General features: G+C 41.0%; 1 protein-coding gene across 1 annotated transcript in view; it reads left to right on the forward strand.

Annotated features, from left to right (window-relative positions):
- The window catches only part of LOC115096199 (retinol-binding protein 3-like), a 37,806-nt gene extending 26,003 nt beyond the window's left edge, over positions 1-11,803 (forward strand). The window contains 1 exon segment of the mRNA XM_029610709.1: positions 11,794-11,803. Within this exon segment, the coding sequence (XP_029466569.1) occupies positions 11,794-11,803 (10 nt within the window).
- Positions 11,804-12,001: the final 198 nt, after the last annotated feature.

The raw sequence follows: 12,001 nt of genomic DNA on the forward strand, positions 1-12,001 counted from the left end.
TGTGTGTGTGTGTGTGTGTATATATATATATATATATATATATATATATAAATGAACATGTGCATGAGTGTGTGTGTGTATATATTTATATATATATATATATATATATAAATGAACAAGTGCATGAGTGTGTGTGTGTATATATATATATATATATATATATATATATATAAATGAACATGTGCATGAGTGTGTGTGTGTATATATATATATATATATATATAAAAGAACATGTGCATGAGTGTGTGTGTGTGTATATATATATATATATAAATGAACATGTGCATGAGTGTGTGTGTGTATATATATATATATATATATATATATATATATATATATATATATATAAATGAGAGAGAGGGGAGTGGGCAAACTGGGTCATGTGTCAATGCCCTAATTGGTACCTACTCCTCTAGTTATGCATTTCATCCATTATAATAACTACAAATCTTTAGTAATGTCAATTTTACTATGAATACCTCAGAATGTTTCTGTAACCCCCCCCCCAACCTTCTGAAACCCTCTTCAATTCAAAGTGCTCTTCTACAGTGGTGCATATATTTAGAGTCTCCCTCGCTCTCTCTCTTTCTCTCATCAGAGTGTGAAAGCCTAACAATGCCCCTTTCTAAATCATGGGTGCTATTTTCGCTATATTTATAGAATTTTGATAAATCTAGGCCAAAGTTTGTTCACCTCTCTTCTCCGCCATCTAATTCATGACAATGTCAGGGTGACTGGATATTAAAGGTTCCCAGATATGGAGAGCGGCAAAATTCTTGTTGGGATTCTTGGCCGTGGCAACCCGCGGCTGGAACTCCCTACCTGTTCTGACACTCGGCAGGCTCCCCTCTCTTTGGCGCAGCACGCCCCAGGCCCGAGCCAGCCGCTGGCATGGCTTCCATGCGGCTCTAGACGCTGCCGACCTTCCTTGCGTGTGAGCTCCCCTAGGCGTACGCGAGTCAGCCCGACTCTTAAAGGGGCTGTGGTGGGAAACAACGGCCTGGCCCCTGAAGATGAAGTCAGGACTGAGGAGTATTTAATCCCTGGCTCAGTCCTCAGTTCCTTGCCTTGGAAACAGGTCCTTCTCCTTTGGAGTGCTAGTTGCTGTCCTGATCCTGTGTTTCCTGCTGTTCCTGATCCGGTGTTCCTGATTGTTCCTGCTGTTCCTGATCCAGTGTTCCTGTTGTTCCTGACTCTGTGCCTTTCCTCGTCCCTGGTTCCTGCTTCCTCTCTTCGGCTTGATCTCCTGGTTCTGACTTCGGTTTGCTTCCTTGTCTCTGCTTGTCTGCTGCCCATCTCGACCCTTGGCCTGGTACCTCATCTCCGCTCGTCTGATCTTCGGTTTGGCTCTCTGTTTTGCACCTTCGCTGCCAGCCTCGATCCGGATTCCTGACACCACCTCTGCCTGCCACTGGACCCATCTTCTCCAAGGAGACCCGCACCTAAGACCTGCTGGTCCCGGTACCCAAGAGCTCAACCTGAGGGGAACGAGGGTTGGTATAGGCGAAGCTCCAGCCGGGTCGCCCTCACCTGCACCACCTTCCTGCGATGAGGACCATTGGGGTCCGTCCCTCGGTGGTAGCACTAACTTTCATCCCGGTCCAAGAGTCCACAGCGCTAACAATTCTTTTCTTCTCATTAGTTTAATTATTGAGCATTATTTGATATGTCTGCTTTTTTAACTATTTCATTGATTTTTGAAAACTTTTTGAACAGTTTTATATGAGTTTAATAATTGCATATTCTATTTAGCAGTTATTTTGAAATATTCTTTTTCTTAGTATGCTTTTACTATTGTAATTAACGTGTTATATTCCTTAATTTTGTTCTTTGATAGAAACATAGAAATGACGGCAGAAGAAGACCAAATGGCCCATCCAGTCTGCCCAGCAAGCTTCCCTCATTTCTTCTCCCATACTTATCTGTTTCTCTTAGCTCTTGGTTCTAATTCCCTTCCACCCCCGCCATTAATGTAGAGAGCGGTGATGGAGCTGCATCCAAGTGAAATATCTAGCTTGATTAGTTAGAGGTAGTAGGGGTAGTAACCGCCGCAATAAGCAAGCTACACCCATGCTTATTTGTTTTTACCCAGATTATGTTATACAGCCCTTATTGGTTGTTTATCTTCTCCCCTGCCGTTGAAGCAGGGAGCTATGCTGGATATGCGTGAGGTATCAGTTTTTTTTCTTCTCCCCTGCCGTTGAAGCAGAGAGCTATGCTGGATATGCATCGAAAGTGAAGTATCAGGCACATTTGGTTTGGGGTAGTAACCGCCGTAACAAGCCAGCTACTCCCCGCTTTGTGAGTGTGAATCCTTTTTTCTTCTCCCCTGCCGTTGAAGTTATGCTGGATATGCGTGAAGTATCAGTTTTTCTTTTCCCCTGCCGTTGAAGCAGAGAGCTATGCTGGAAATTTGTGATGTATCAGTCTTTCTCCCATGCCGTTGAAGCAGAGAGCCATGCTGGATATGCGTCAAGAGTGAAGTATCAGGTACATTTGGTTTGGGGTAGTAACCGCCGTAACAAGCCAGCTACTCCCCGCTTTGTGAGTGCGAACCCTTTTTTCTTCTCCCCTGCCGTTTAAGCAGAGAGCTCTGCTGGATGTGTGAAGTAACAGTTTTTCTTTTCCCCTGCTGTTGAAGCAGAGAACTATGCTGGATATGCATTGAAGTGAAGTATAAGAATGGAGTGATCAAGCTAGTTGAAAGGCATCAGGAATAGAGGAAGGTGGAGGTAGTAATTTGGATATTTGGTTTGGGGTAGTAACCGCCGTAACAAGCCAGCTACTCCCGTCTTTGTGAGTGCAAATCCTTTTTTCCACATTCCTCTTGCTGTTGAAGCTTAGAGTGATGTTGGAGTCACAGTAACCATGTGTATGTTTATTGAATAAGGGTATTGTCTATTGTCTCCAGGCAGTAGCCATCATTCTGGCGAGTCACCCACTCTTCATTGGCGGCCTCTTGATTTTATGGATCCACAGTGTTTATCCCACGCCCCTTTGAAGTCCTTCACAGTTCTGGTCTTCACCACTTCCTCCGGAAGGGCATTCCAGGCATCCACCACCCTCTCCGTGAAGAAATACTTCCTGACATTGGTTCTGAATCTTCCTCCCTGGAGCTTCAAATCGTGACCCCTGGTTCTTGCTGATTTTTTTCTTATGGTAAAGGTTTGTTGTTGCCTTTGGATCATTAAAACCTTTCAAGTATCTGAAAGTCTGTATCATATCACCTCTGCTCCTCCTTTCCTCCAGGGTGTACATATTTAGATTCTTCAATCTCTCCTCGTACGTCATGCGATGAAGATCCTCCACCTTCCTGGTCGCCCTTCTCTGTACCGCTTCCATCTTGTCTTTGTCTTTTTGTAGATACGGTCTCCAGAACTGAACACAGTACTCCAGGTGAGGCCTCACCAAGGACCTGTACAAGGGAATAATCACTTCCCTTTTCTTACTCGATATTCCTCTCTCTATGCAGCCCAGCATTCTTCTGGCTTTTGCTATCGCCTTGTCGCATTGTTTCGCAGACTTCATATCATTAGACACTATCACCCCAAGGTCCCTCTCCTGCTCCGTGCACGTCAGCCTTTCCCCCCCCATCGAATACAGTTCATTCGGATTTCCGCTCCCCATATGCATGACTTTGCACTTCTTGGCATTGAATCTCAGCTGCCATATCTTCGACCACTCTTCCAGTTTCCTTAGATCCCGTCTCATTCTCTCCACTCCTTCCGGCGTGTCCACTCTGTTGCAGATCTTAGTGTCATCCGCAAAAAGACAAACCTTACCTTCTATCCCGTCCGCAATGTCGCTCACAAAGATATTGAACAGGACCGGTCCCAACACCGATCCTTGCGGTACACCACTTAAAACCGCTCTCTCTTCAGAGAAGGTTCCGTTTACCATCACACATTGTCTTCTGTCCGTCAACCAATTTGCAATCCAGGTCACCACCTTGTCACTCACTCCCAAGCTTCTCGTTTTATTCACCAGTCTCCTGTGCGGAACCGTATCAAAAGCTTTGCTGAAATCCAAGTATATGACATCGAGCGCTCTTCCTTGGTCCAATTCCTTGGTTACCCAGTCAAAAAAGTCAATCAGATTTGTCTGACAGGATCTTCCCCTGGTGAATCCATGTTGCCTCTGGTCCATCAATTCTCCGGACTGTAGATAGTTCACTATTCTCTCTTTCAGCAGAGACTCCATTACTTTTCCCACCACCGAAGTGAGGCTAACCGGCCTGTAGTTGCCAGCCTCCTCCCTGTTCCCACTCTTGTGAAGCGGGACCACCACCGCTCTTCTCCAGTCTCTCGGCACCACTCCCGTTTCTAGGGATCTATTGAACAGGTCACACAGCGGACCCGCCAGAACATCTCTGAGCTCCCTCAATATCCTTGGATGAATCCCATCAGGCCCCATGGCTTTGTCCACTTTCAGGTTCTTTAGCTCTTCCCACACATTTTCTACTGTAAAAGGATTTTCATCTATTCCACTTCCCTCCAGTTTCTTGTTGTGTAGAGATGGTCCTTCTCCAGGGTCTTCTTTAGTGAACACAGAGCTGAAGTATTCGTTTAATATTTCTGCCATTTCTTCGTCTGTCTCCACACATTGATCATTACCACCTTTCAATTTCACTATACCACTTTGGACCTTTCTCTTTTCGCTGATATATCTGAAAAATGTATATCTGAAAAATGTTTTGTCACCATGTTTTATGATGTTTTATGATGCATACAGAATCTAGCATGCTTGTGGTTTCCAGTTCAGTATCTGTCTGCACCTTTCTATTTATACTTTATGGTCCTTTTATTCTGTATATGGTGAGGATCTGTCTGTGTTCTGCATGTGTGATCGGGGTGAGGTATTCTGCTAGCAGGTAGTTTCTATGTAGGGATCTATAGTAGCATGGCTTGTTCTGTTTTTGTTGTTTACTCTTTTATAGTGTCACGATCAGGTCCCTCCGCTCAGCATGCTGTGGGGCTTTGCTGGGCTTCAGGCCTCTGGCTTCACTCCTATGACACGTCTTGTCCCCTTGCACAGCTCAGGCATAGCGCTGCTATGGACTCCTCACAGCCTCTAGTCAGAGTGCCAGGCCCAGTCCTGGCACTCCCAAGCAGTACACAGAAAAAGGATCTTAATCAATAAGGAGTTTAATGTGGTGCTGTAGCTCAGCGGCTGCAGCCTTATATTAATGCGGGGTTGTCCTTACAAGCCCCAGGGTACACAGCATTTAAAACACAATTTCCTTCCCGCCTGTCTCATACATCCATACAGCAATACAGGATTTACCATCCCCCAACCTCCTGGTTATTCCACCTCCATAGAGGAACAGCTGGAGCTTTCCTCTCCCCAGCTTACCTCCATCTCCTCCTCCAGAGACTCTGAGGAGCCGGGCTTTTGTGGCCAGGTCCACCACGGGGGCACGTCCTCTTCCTCAGCCTCCATAGATTCTGCTGAGTCATAGAGATCAGTCCCAATTTCCTCCACCTGTTCCTGCTCAGGCTCTAGCCAGGGGTCAGGTGTTGGTTCGGGGAACCTGGGAAGTGTAGTCTTTGCTACCTTCCTCAGCGCCCTCCGGTGGCTAAGTTTGGTACCACTAGCTTCTGCTCGGCTGTGTCTCAGCTGTTTCTGCCCCGGGCCAGGTCGTACTGCATCACACAAGCTATGTCTGGTTTTCTACAATTAAGCATTTAATTGGTCTGGGAATGAATAATTATACTCTATAATTAATGCAAGGAATGTGTATATGATAGAATGACATTAAATGTAAATATAAAGTAAAAAATTGGAAACGGGAACATGGGCGGAGCATAGGCTGTCAGGGGCAGAGCTGAGATGCAGCTTGGTTGCACCCCACCCCCCAGAATTGAACACAGTAATCAAAGTGCGGTCTCACCATGGAGTGATACAGAGGCATTATGGCATCCTCCATTTTATTTGCCATTCCTTTCTTAATTATTCCTAACATTCTGTTTGCTTTCTTGATTGCCACGGCACACTGAGCAAACGATTTCAAAGTATTATTCACTATGACATCTAGATCTCTTTCCTGGGTGGTAACTTCTAAGATAGAACCTAACATTGTGTAACTACAGCAAGAGTTAATTTTCCCTATATGATTATGCAACACCTTGCACTTGTCCACATTAAATTTCATCTGCTATTTGGAAGCCCAATCTTCCAGTCTGGCAAGGTCCTTCTGCAGTTCATCACAATCTGTTTGAGATTTAACTACTCTGCATAATTTAGTATCATCTGAAATTTTTATCACTTCACTCGTCGTACCCCTTTCCAGATCATTTATAAATATATTAAAAAGTACTGCCAAGTACAGATCCCTGAGGCACTCCACTGTTTACCTTCTTCCAGTGTGAAAACTGAATATTTAATCCTACTTGCAATCCACAAAAGGACATTGCCTCTTATCCCATAACTTTTTAGTTTTCTTAGAAGCCTCTCATGCGGGACTTTATTGAACGCCTTCTGAAAATCCAAATACACCATATCTACTGGTTCACCTTTGCCCACATGTTTATTCACCCCTTCAAAAAAATGTAGGAGATTTGTGACTTTATTCTTTATAATGGTTTTCATGATTTTTCCCGGCATTGAAGTCAGGCTCACTGGTCTATAGATTCCCGGATCACCCCTGGATCCCTTTTTAAAAATAGGGGTTACATTGGCTATCTTGCAGTCTTCAGGTACATTGGATGATTTTTTTAATGATAGGTTACAAATTAATTGAAATAGATCTGAAATTTCATTTTTTTCATTTTTTCAGAATCCTGGGGTATATACCATCCAGTCCAGGTGATTTACTACTCTTCAGTCAATCAGGCCTACCACATCTTCCAAGTTCACCGTGATTTGAATCAGGGGATCTGAATCATTACCCTTGAAAACCTTCTCTGGAACGGGTATTTCCTCAACATCCTCTTCAGTAAACACCAAAGAAAAGAAGTTTTTTAAATCTTTCTGCAATGGCCTTATCTTCCCTAAATACCCCTTTAACCACCTCAATCATCTAACGGTCCAACCGACTCCCTCGCAGGCTTTCTACTTCGTATATATTTTTTAAAGATTTTATTGTGAGTTTTTGTCTCAACGGCCAATTTCTTTTCAAATTCTTTCTTAGCCTGTCTTATCACTGTCTTACATGTAACTTGCCAATGCTTATGCTTAATCCTGTTTTCTTCTGATGGATCCTTCTTACAATTTTTGAATGAAGATCTTTTGGCTAAAATAGCCTCTTTCACCTCTCTTTTAAGCCATGCTGACAATCGTTGACCTTCCTTCCACCTTTCATAATGCGAGGAATACATATGGACTGTGCTTCTAGGATGGTATTTTTTAACAATGTCCACGCCTGTTGTACACTTTTTACCTTTGAGCAGCACCCTTCAATTTTTTTAAACTATGTTTCTCATTTTATCAAACTTTCCCTTTTGAAATGTCAGAGCTACAGCTGTGGATTTACTTACTACCCCCTTTCCAGTCTTTAATTCATATTTGATCATATTATGATCACTATTGCCAAGTGGCCCCACCACCGTTACCTCTCTCACCAAATCCTGTGCTCTACTAAGAATTAGATCTAACATTGCTCACTCTCTTGTCGATTCCTGAAACAATTGCTCCATAAAACTGTCATTTATTCTATCCAGAACTTTATCTCTCTAGCATGTCCTGATGTTACATTTACCCATTCAATATTAGGGTAATTGAAATCTCCCATTACTGCACTACCAATTTGGTTAGCTTCCCTAATTTCTCCTAGCATTTCACTGTTCATCTCACCAACTTGTCCAGGTGGACAGTTATATACTCCTATCACTATACTCTTTCCCAACATGCATAAATAAAGATTCAATTGTGCATTTAGTCTCATGCAGGATCTTCATCTTATTAGACTGTATGCCATCCCGGACATAAAACACCACTCACCACCAAGATGCTTTTCTCTCTCATTGCTATATAAGAGAGTTAGTTTGTGTCTGTGTATGAGGGGGAGACAACCAGTGAGTGTTAGTGTATCTGTGTATGAGGAGAAGAGAGTTAGTGTTAGTGTATATCTGTGTATGAGGGAGAGAGAGCCAGTGAGTGTGTGTATATATGAAGAGAAGCCTTTGTGTGAGTGTGTGGGTATATGAGAAAGATTGAGAGTGAATATATACAGTATGATTGTTTTTAAGAGAATGAATGTGTGTGTGTGTGTGTGTGTGTGTGTGTGAGAGAGAGAGAGAGGAGATAGTTTATTCGCCCTTCTCCTCTCCTACTAATCCATGACAATTTCAGGGTGACTAGAAATCAAAACGTTCCCAGGTATGGATCGCAGAGGATTTTTTTTCATTCCTATTAGTTTTAATTATTGGGTAGTATTTGATGTCTATTGATCCTATTTTGAAATATTTTGTTATTTTTGATACATTTTTAATCATTTTAATTAGCTTTTTATATTATTGGATGTTCTAAATATCAGCTATTTGAAATATTTATTCTTTTTTTAGTATGGTTGTCTTTTTTTATTATATTTTATTTTTTTATATTCTTGATTTTGTTTGATGTTTTATGAGGAATGGTAATGTTTCTATTTTTCCATTGCTGCACTGCATACAGATTCTGGCAGTTTCTAATTCAGTTTTTGCACACTTCCATTCATAGTTTATGGTGTCTTTATTCTGTGTTTGATAAGGGTCTATTTCTATTCTGTATGTGTGACCAAGGTGAAATATTCTGCTAACATGTAGTTTCTGTGTATTTTCCTAATATTTATTTTTATGTTTATTTATTTCAAATTTTTATATACCGGCATTCGAGACAGCAGTCACATCATGCTGGTTCACATAAAACAGGGGTGCATAGAAAACATAACTATAACAAAGGTGCTGAAAAGGCAGTTACATATAACAGGGTGATAAGAACTTGGATGAGAAGGAAGAGAAAGGAAAGGTTACATATGTAAAACAATAGAATGGATAACCAAGGTGTAGTTGGAGATTAGTTGACTATGTTGGCGTCCGGGAAGGCTTGTAAGAATATCCAGGTCTTTAGTCTTTTTTTGAAGGTTGAGATGCAAGGTTCTGTTCTGAGATTTGAGGGGATGGAGGTGTATTGGTGTTTTAGGGTCTGATGTTATATTTCTAGCTTTGCCTTTTTTAAGATAGGGTTGTTACAGTTTGAGTTTGGAAGTTCGTATATTATCATAGGGCAGGAATACTTTTTTGCAGGATTTTGGATTATACAATGTTCCTGGTAGTGGAGGGAATAGTTGTGGTTAATGAGGTGAGATCAGCATCTAAATATTTATTTTTGTATGGTGAGTGGTAAGGGGAAATATCCTAGTTCAGCAGCTTTTTCTGACTTTGGGATTAACCCTGTCAACTCAAGCTACTGATGACTGTTGTTGTATTGCCACCTGCTCTTCCACTAAAAATAGAAAATATATTCAAACTAATAGGTTTCTTGTTGATTGAAAGTGCTTACTGAAATATTTTGGTAATGATATATTAAGTATTTAAAATTTGCACTATATTAAGATTTTGGAACTTTCTATATTTTTGTCTTTTATTCAGTAATTTTGCTATACTTAAGTGGTCAAAAACTTTATGCCAAGAGAGAGAGAGCTGCTGTATACATTTTTTATGTGTGTGTGTGTGTGCAATTGTATACCTATGAGCCAGTATAGATAAAAATCTCCTGGGCTGATATTTTCCCATAATCCACTCCTGTTTTCAACTCCCTTTGTGTCACATGGGAGTTTTGTTAACACGCAGACCCCTTCCAATGGGGAGTGGTACACTACAATAACAAACTTACAGTACCCTGACATCACACACAGGGACAATGTTTTAATGGAGACCTCTGACTCACAGTGCTGAGAGGATAACCTGTTAAGGTCACAACTGTCATTCCAACTACAGGCAACTACTACTAGTAAGGTGCAGGTTTTAGGATTTCCTTACATATGAATGTGGCCCACCCTTGGTCTGGACTATGAATTACCCTTAAGCTTGGGGTGGGGAGTACCACATGAGAAATTATCTTTACTAATATGATTTATCTTTGAGTTTGTAGCCTGAGTGGGGGATGAGACAGTGTCCAGTCACCCCCAATACCACAATTCTGTGCTCTTCCAAAACAACCTCTCACTTGTGGCACCACAGACCAGATAAAATCATCACACCAGAATAAAACAGAAATTAACCTTATTACTAGTATTATGTAAGTAGACAGTAAATCCAACCAGAACATTAAATGGGAAAAGTACATTAGTGAATTATAACATAAAGTTGAAGTTGTCTTATTTTAAATCAAGCAATGCAAAAAATAACACTGAGTATGGCCTGTTAGCCAGGGCAACAAACATCTCATAGGGATCGTAAAAACATTTAGGAAAGTCAGTAGAGAAAGATTGGGGGGAGGAAACAATGAAGTGCACAGCTTTCAGAAATTGTCTTTATCCTTGAGTTAACAACTACACCTTTTATGGTGTAGTTATTCGGCGTGTCGCCGGCAGTGATCACACCGTGGCGGTGCGATCGCTGCCGGCTAGCGCAGGACCGCCCCCCACTTCGCCCCCCCCCCCCCCGCCCCCATTAGCGCCGGGATTCACTAAGCCTTGCGGCATTAGTGAATCCAGGCCTAAGTTTGCATTCAATAGATGCAGCGTAATTTTATGCATGAGATAAAATAGATGCAGCGCAATTTTATGCATGAGTTCAAATTTGCACTCAATAGATGCAGTGTAGGCAAATTTATCTCATGATGTTCATTGTGGATATCCTGAAAACCTGACTGACTGCGGGTCCTCCAGGGACAGGTTTGGGAATCTCTGCAATAAAGGATAGATAAATTGTTTGATCTCACTGAAATTACAACAGAGTTTTTTATGGAGCAAGGAAGGTACTACAGACAGTGAGAACTGTAAAAAATAATGTCCAGAAATGCAGCATAAAATCATGATTGGAAATGCATTTTGTAGGCATTTAATGACTTTAGTGACCACCTAACAAAATGAATATTGTTATACAATATTCATCTAACTGGATCTAGATTTAATCTAAAGTAATATTATGCCGAAACTGATCCTCTTCTAGACTCTTAGCACAGCAGGATCTTGGAAGAGGACTGACATAAACAGAACAGCTAGAGTTCTATTTTAGCTGAGTGCATCAGGACTTATTTTCATTGGCTAAAAGCAATGGCCAGACATAGCCGTATGTTACTAGAGGTATTACAAGTAAATCCGTTTTGATTGCTATTTATAAAGATTAGACTTGTCTAGAGATTTACATTAACTGTTAGAAGCAGCATATTTATTTCTACAGTATTTTACGATATTATTAATTAGCTCACTCATGCTATTGATCCATTATAGATTGGTTAATGAGGGATGCCAGTAATGAGACCCTATTTTCAAAACATAGAAAATGCAAATAAAAATGTCATTTTATAATTATTGGTGTGCCCTTTGTCAAACTAGACTAGACATTTTACAGAATTTATGGTCAAATACCTATATGAGAAACCTTTTATACATCATGCTTCTTATGTATTTATTATGCTATGAAAGCAAGTTTCTTTGAAGATAGTAATTATATTTTTTTACTGTTACAATATGAATACATCACTTATGGAAAGTGGTACTGTACAACTGTATTTACAAGGAAAGTATTACACTTTAAAATAGACAGAAATACTTAACATGGAAAAAATGCATTACTGAATAAGTTCAACTGGTACCGGTTAACTGGCCACTTCACTGGGCTGAGTTTTCTTATTGCCTAATTTATTTTTTAGATTTGCTTAACAAGGTTGTCTGAGGGGCTGAATTTTCTCTCTGAATGTCCTTCAGTTTAATGAGATTAAGGATTAGGTGTACTTAAAAAATATTTATCTCTTCCATGTTCCCACATTTAGTGCTGATGTCCCTGTATGAATTCACAGAGGAGGATAACCGAGTTCAGCTCATCTTTCACAGATTACTTGCAGTTTCTTTTCTGTTTCC

Source organism: Rhinatrema bivittatum, chromosome 7 (assembly GCF_901001135.1).
Source record: "Rhinatrema bivittatum chromosome 7, aRhiBiv1.1, whole genome shotgun sequence".
In the NCBI taxonomy this organism is placed as follows: Eukaryota; Metazoa; Chordata; class Amphibia; order Gymnophiona; family Rhinatrematidae; genus Rhinatrema; species Rhinatrema bivittatum.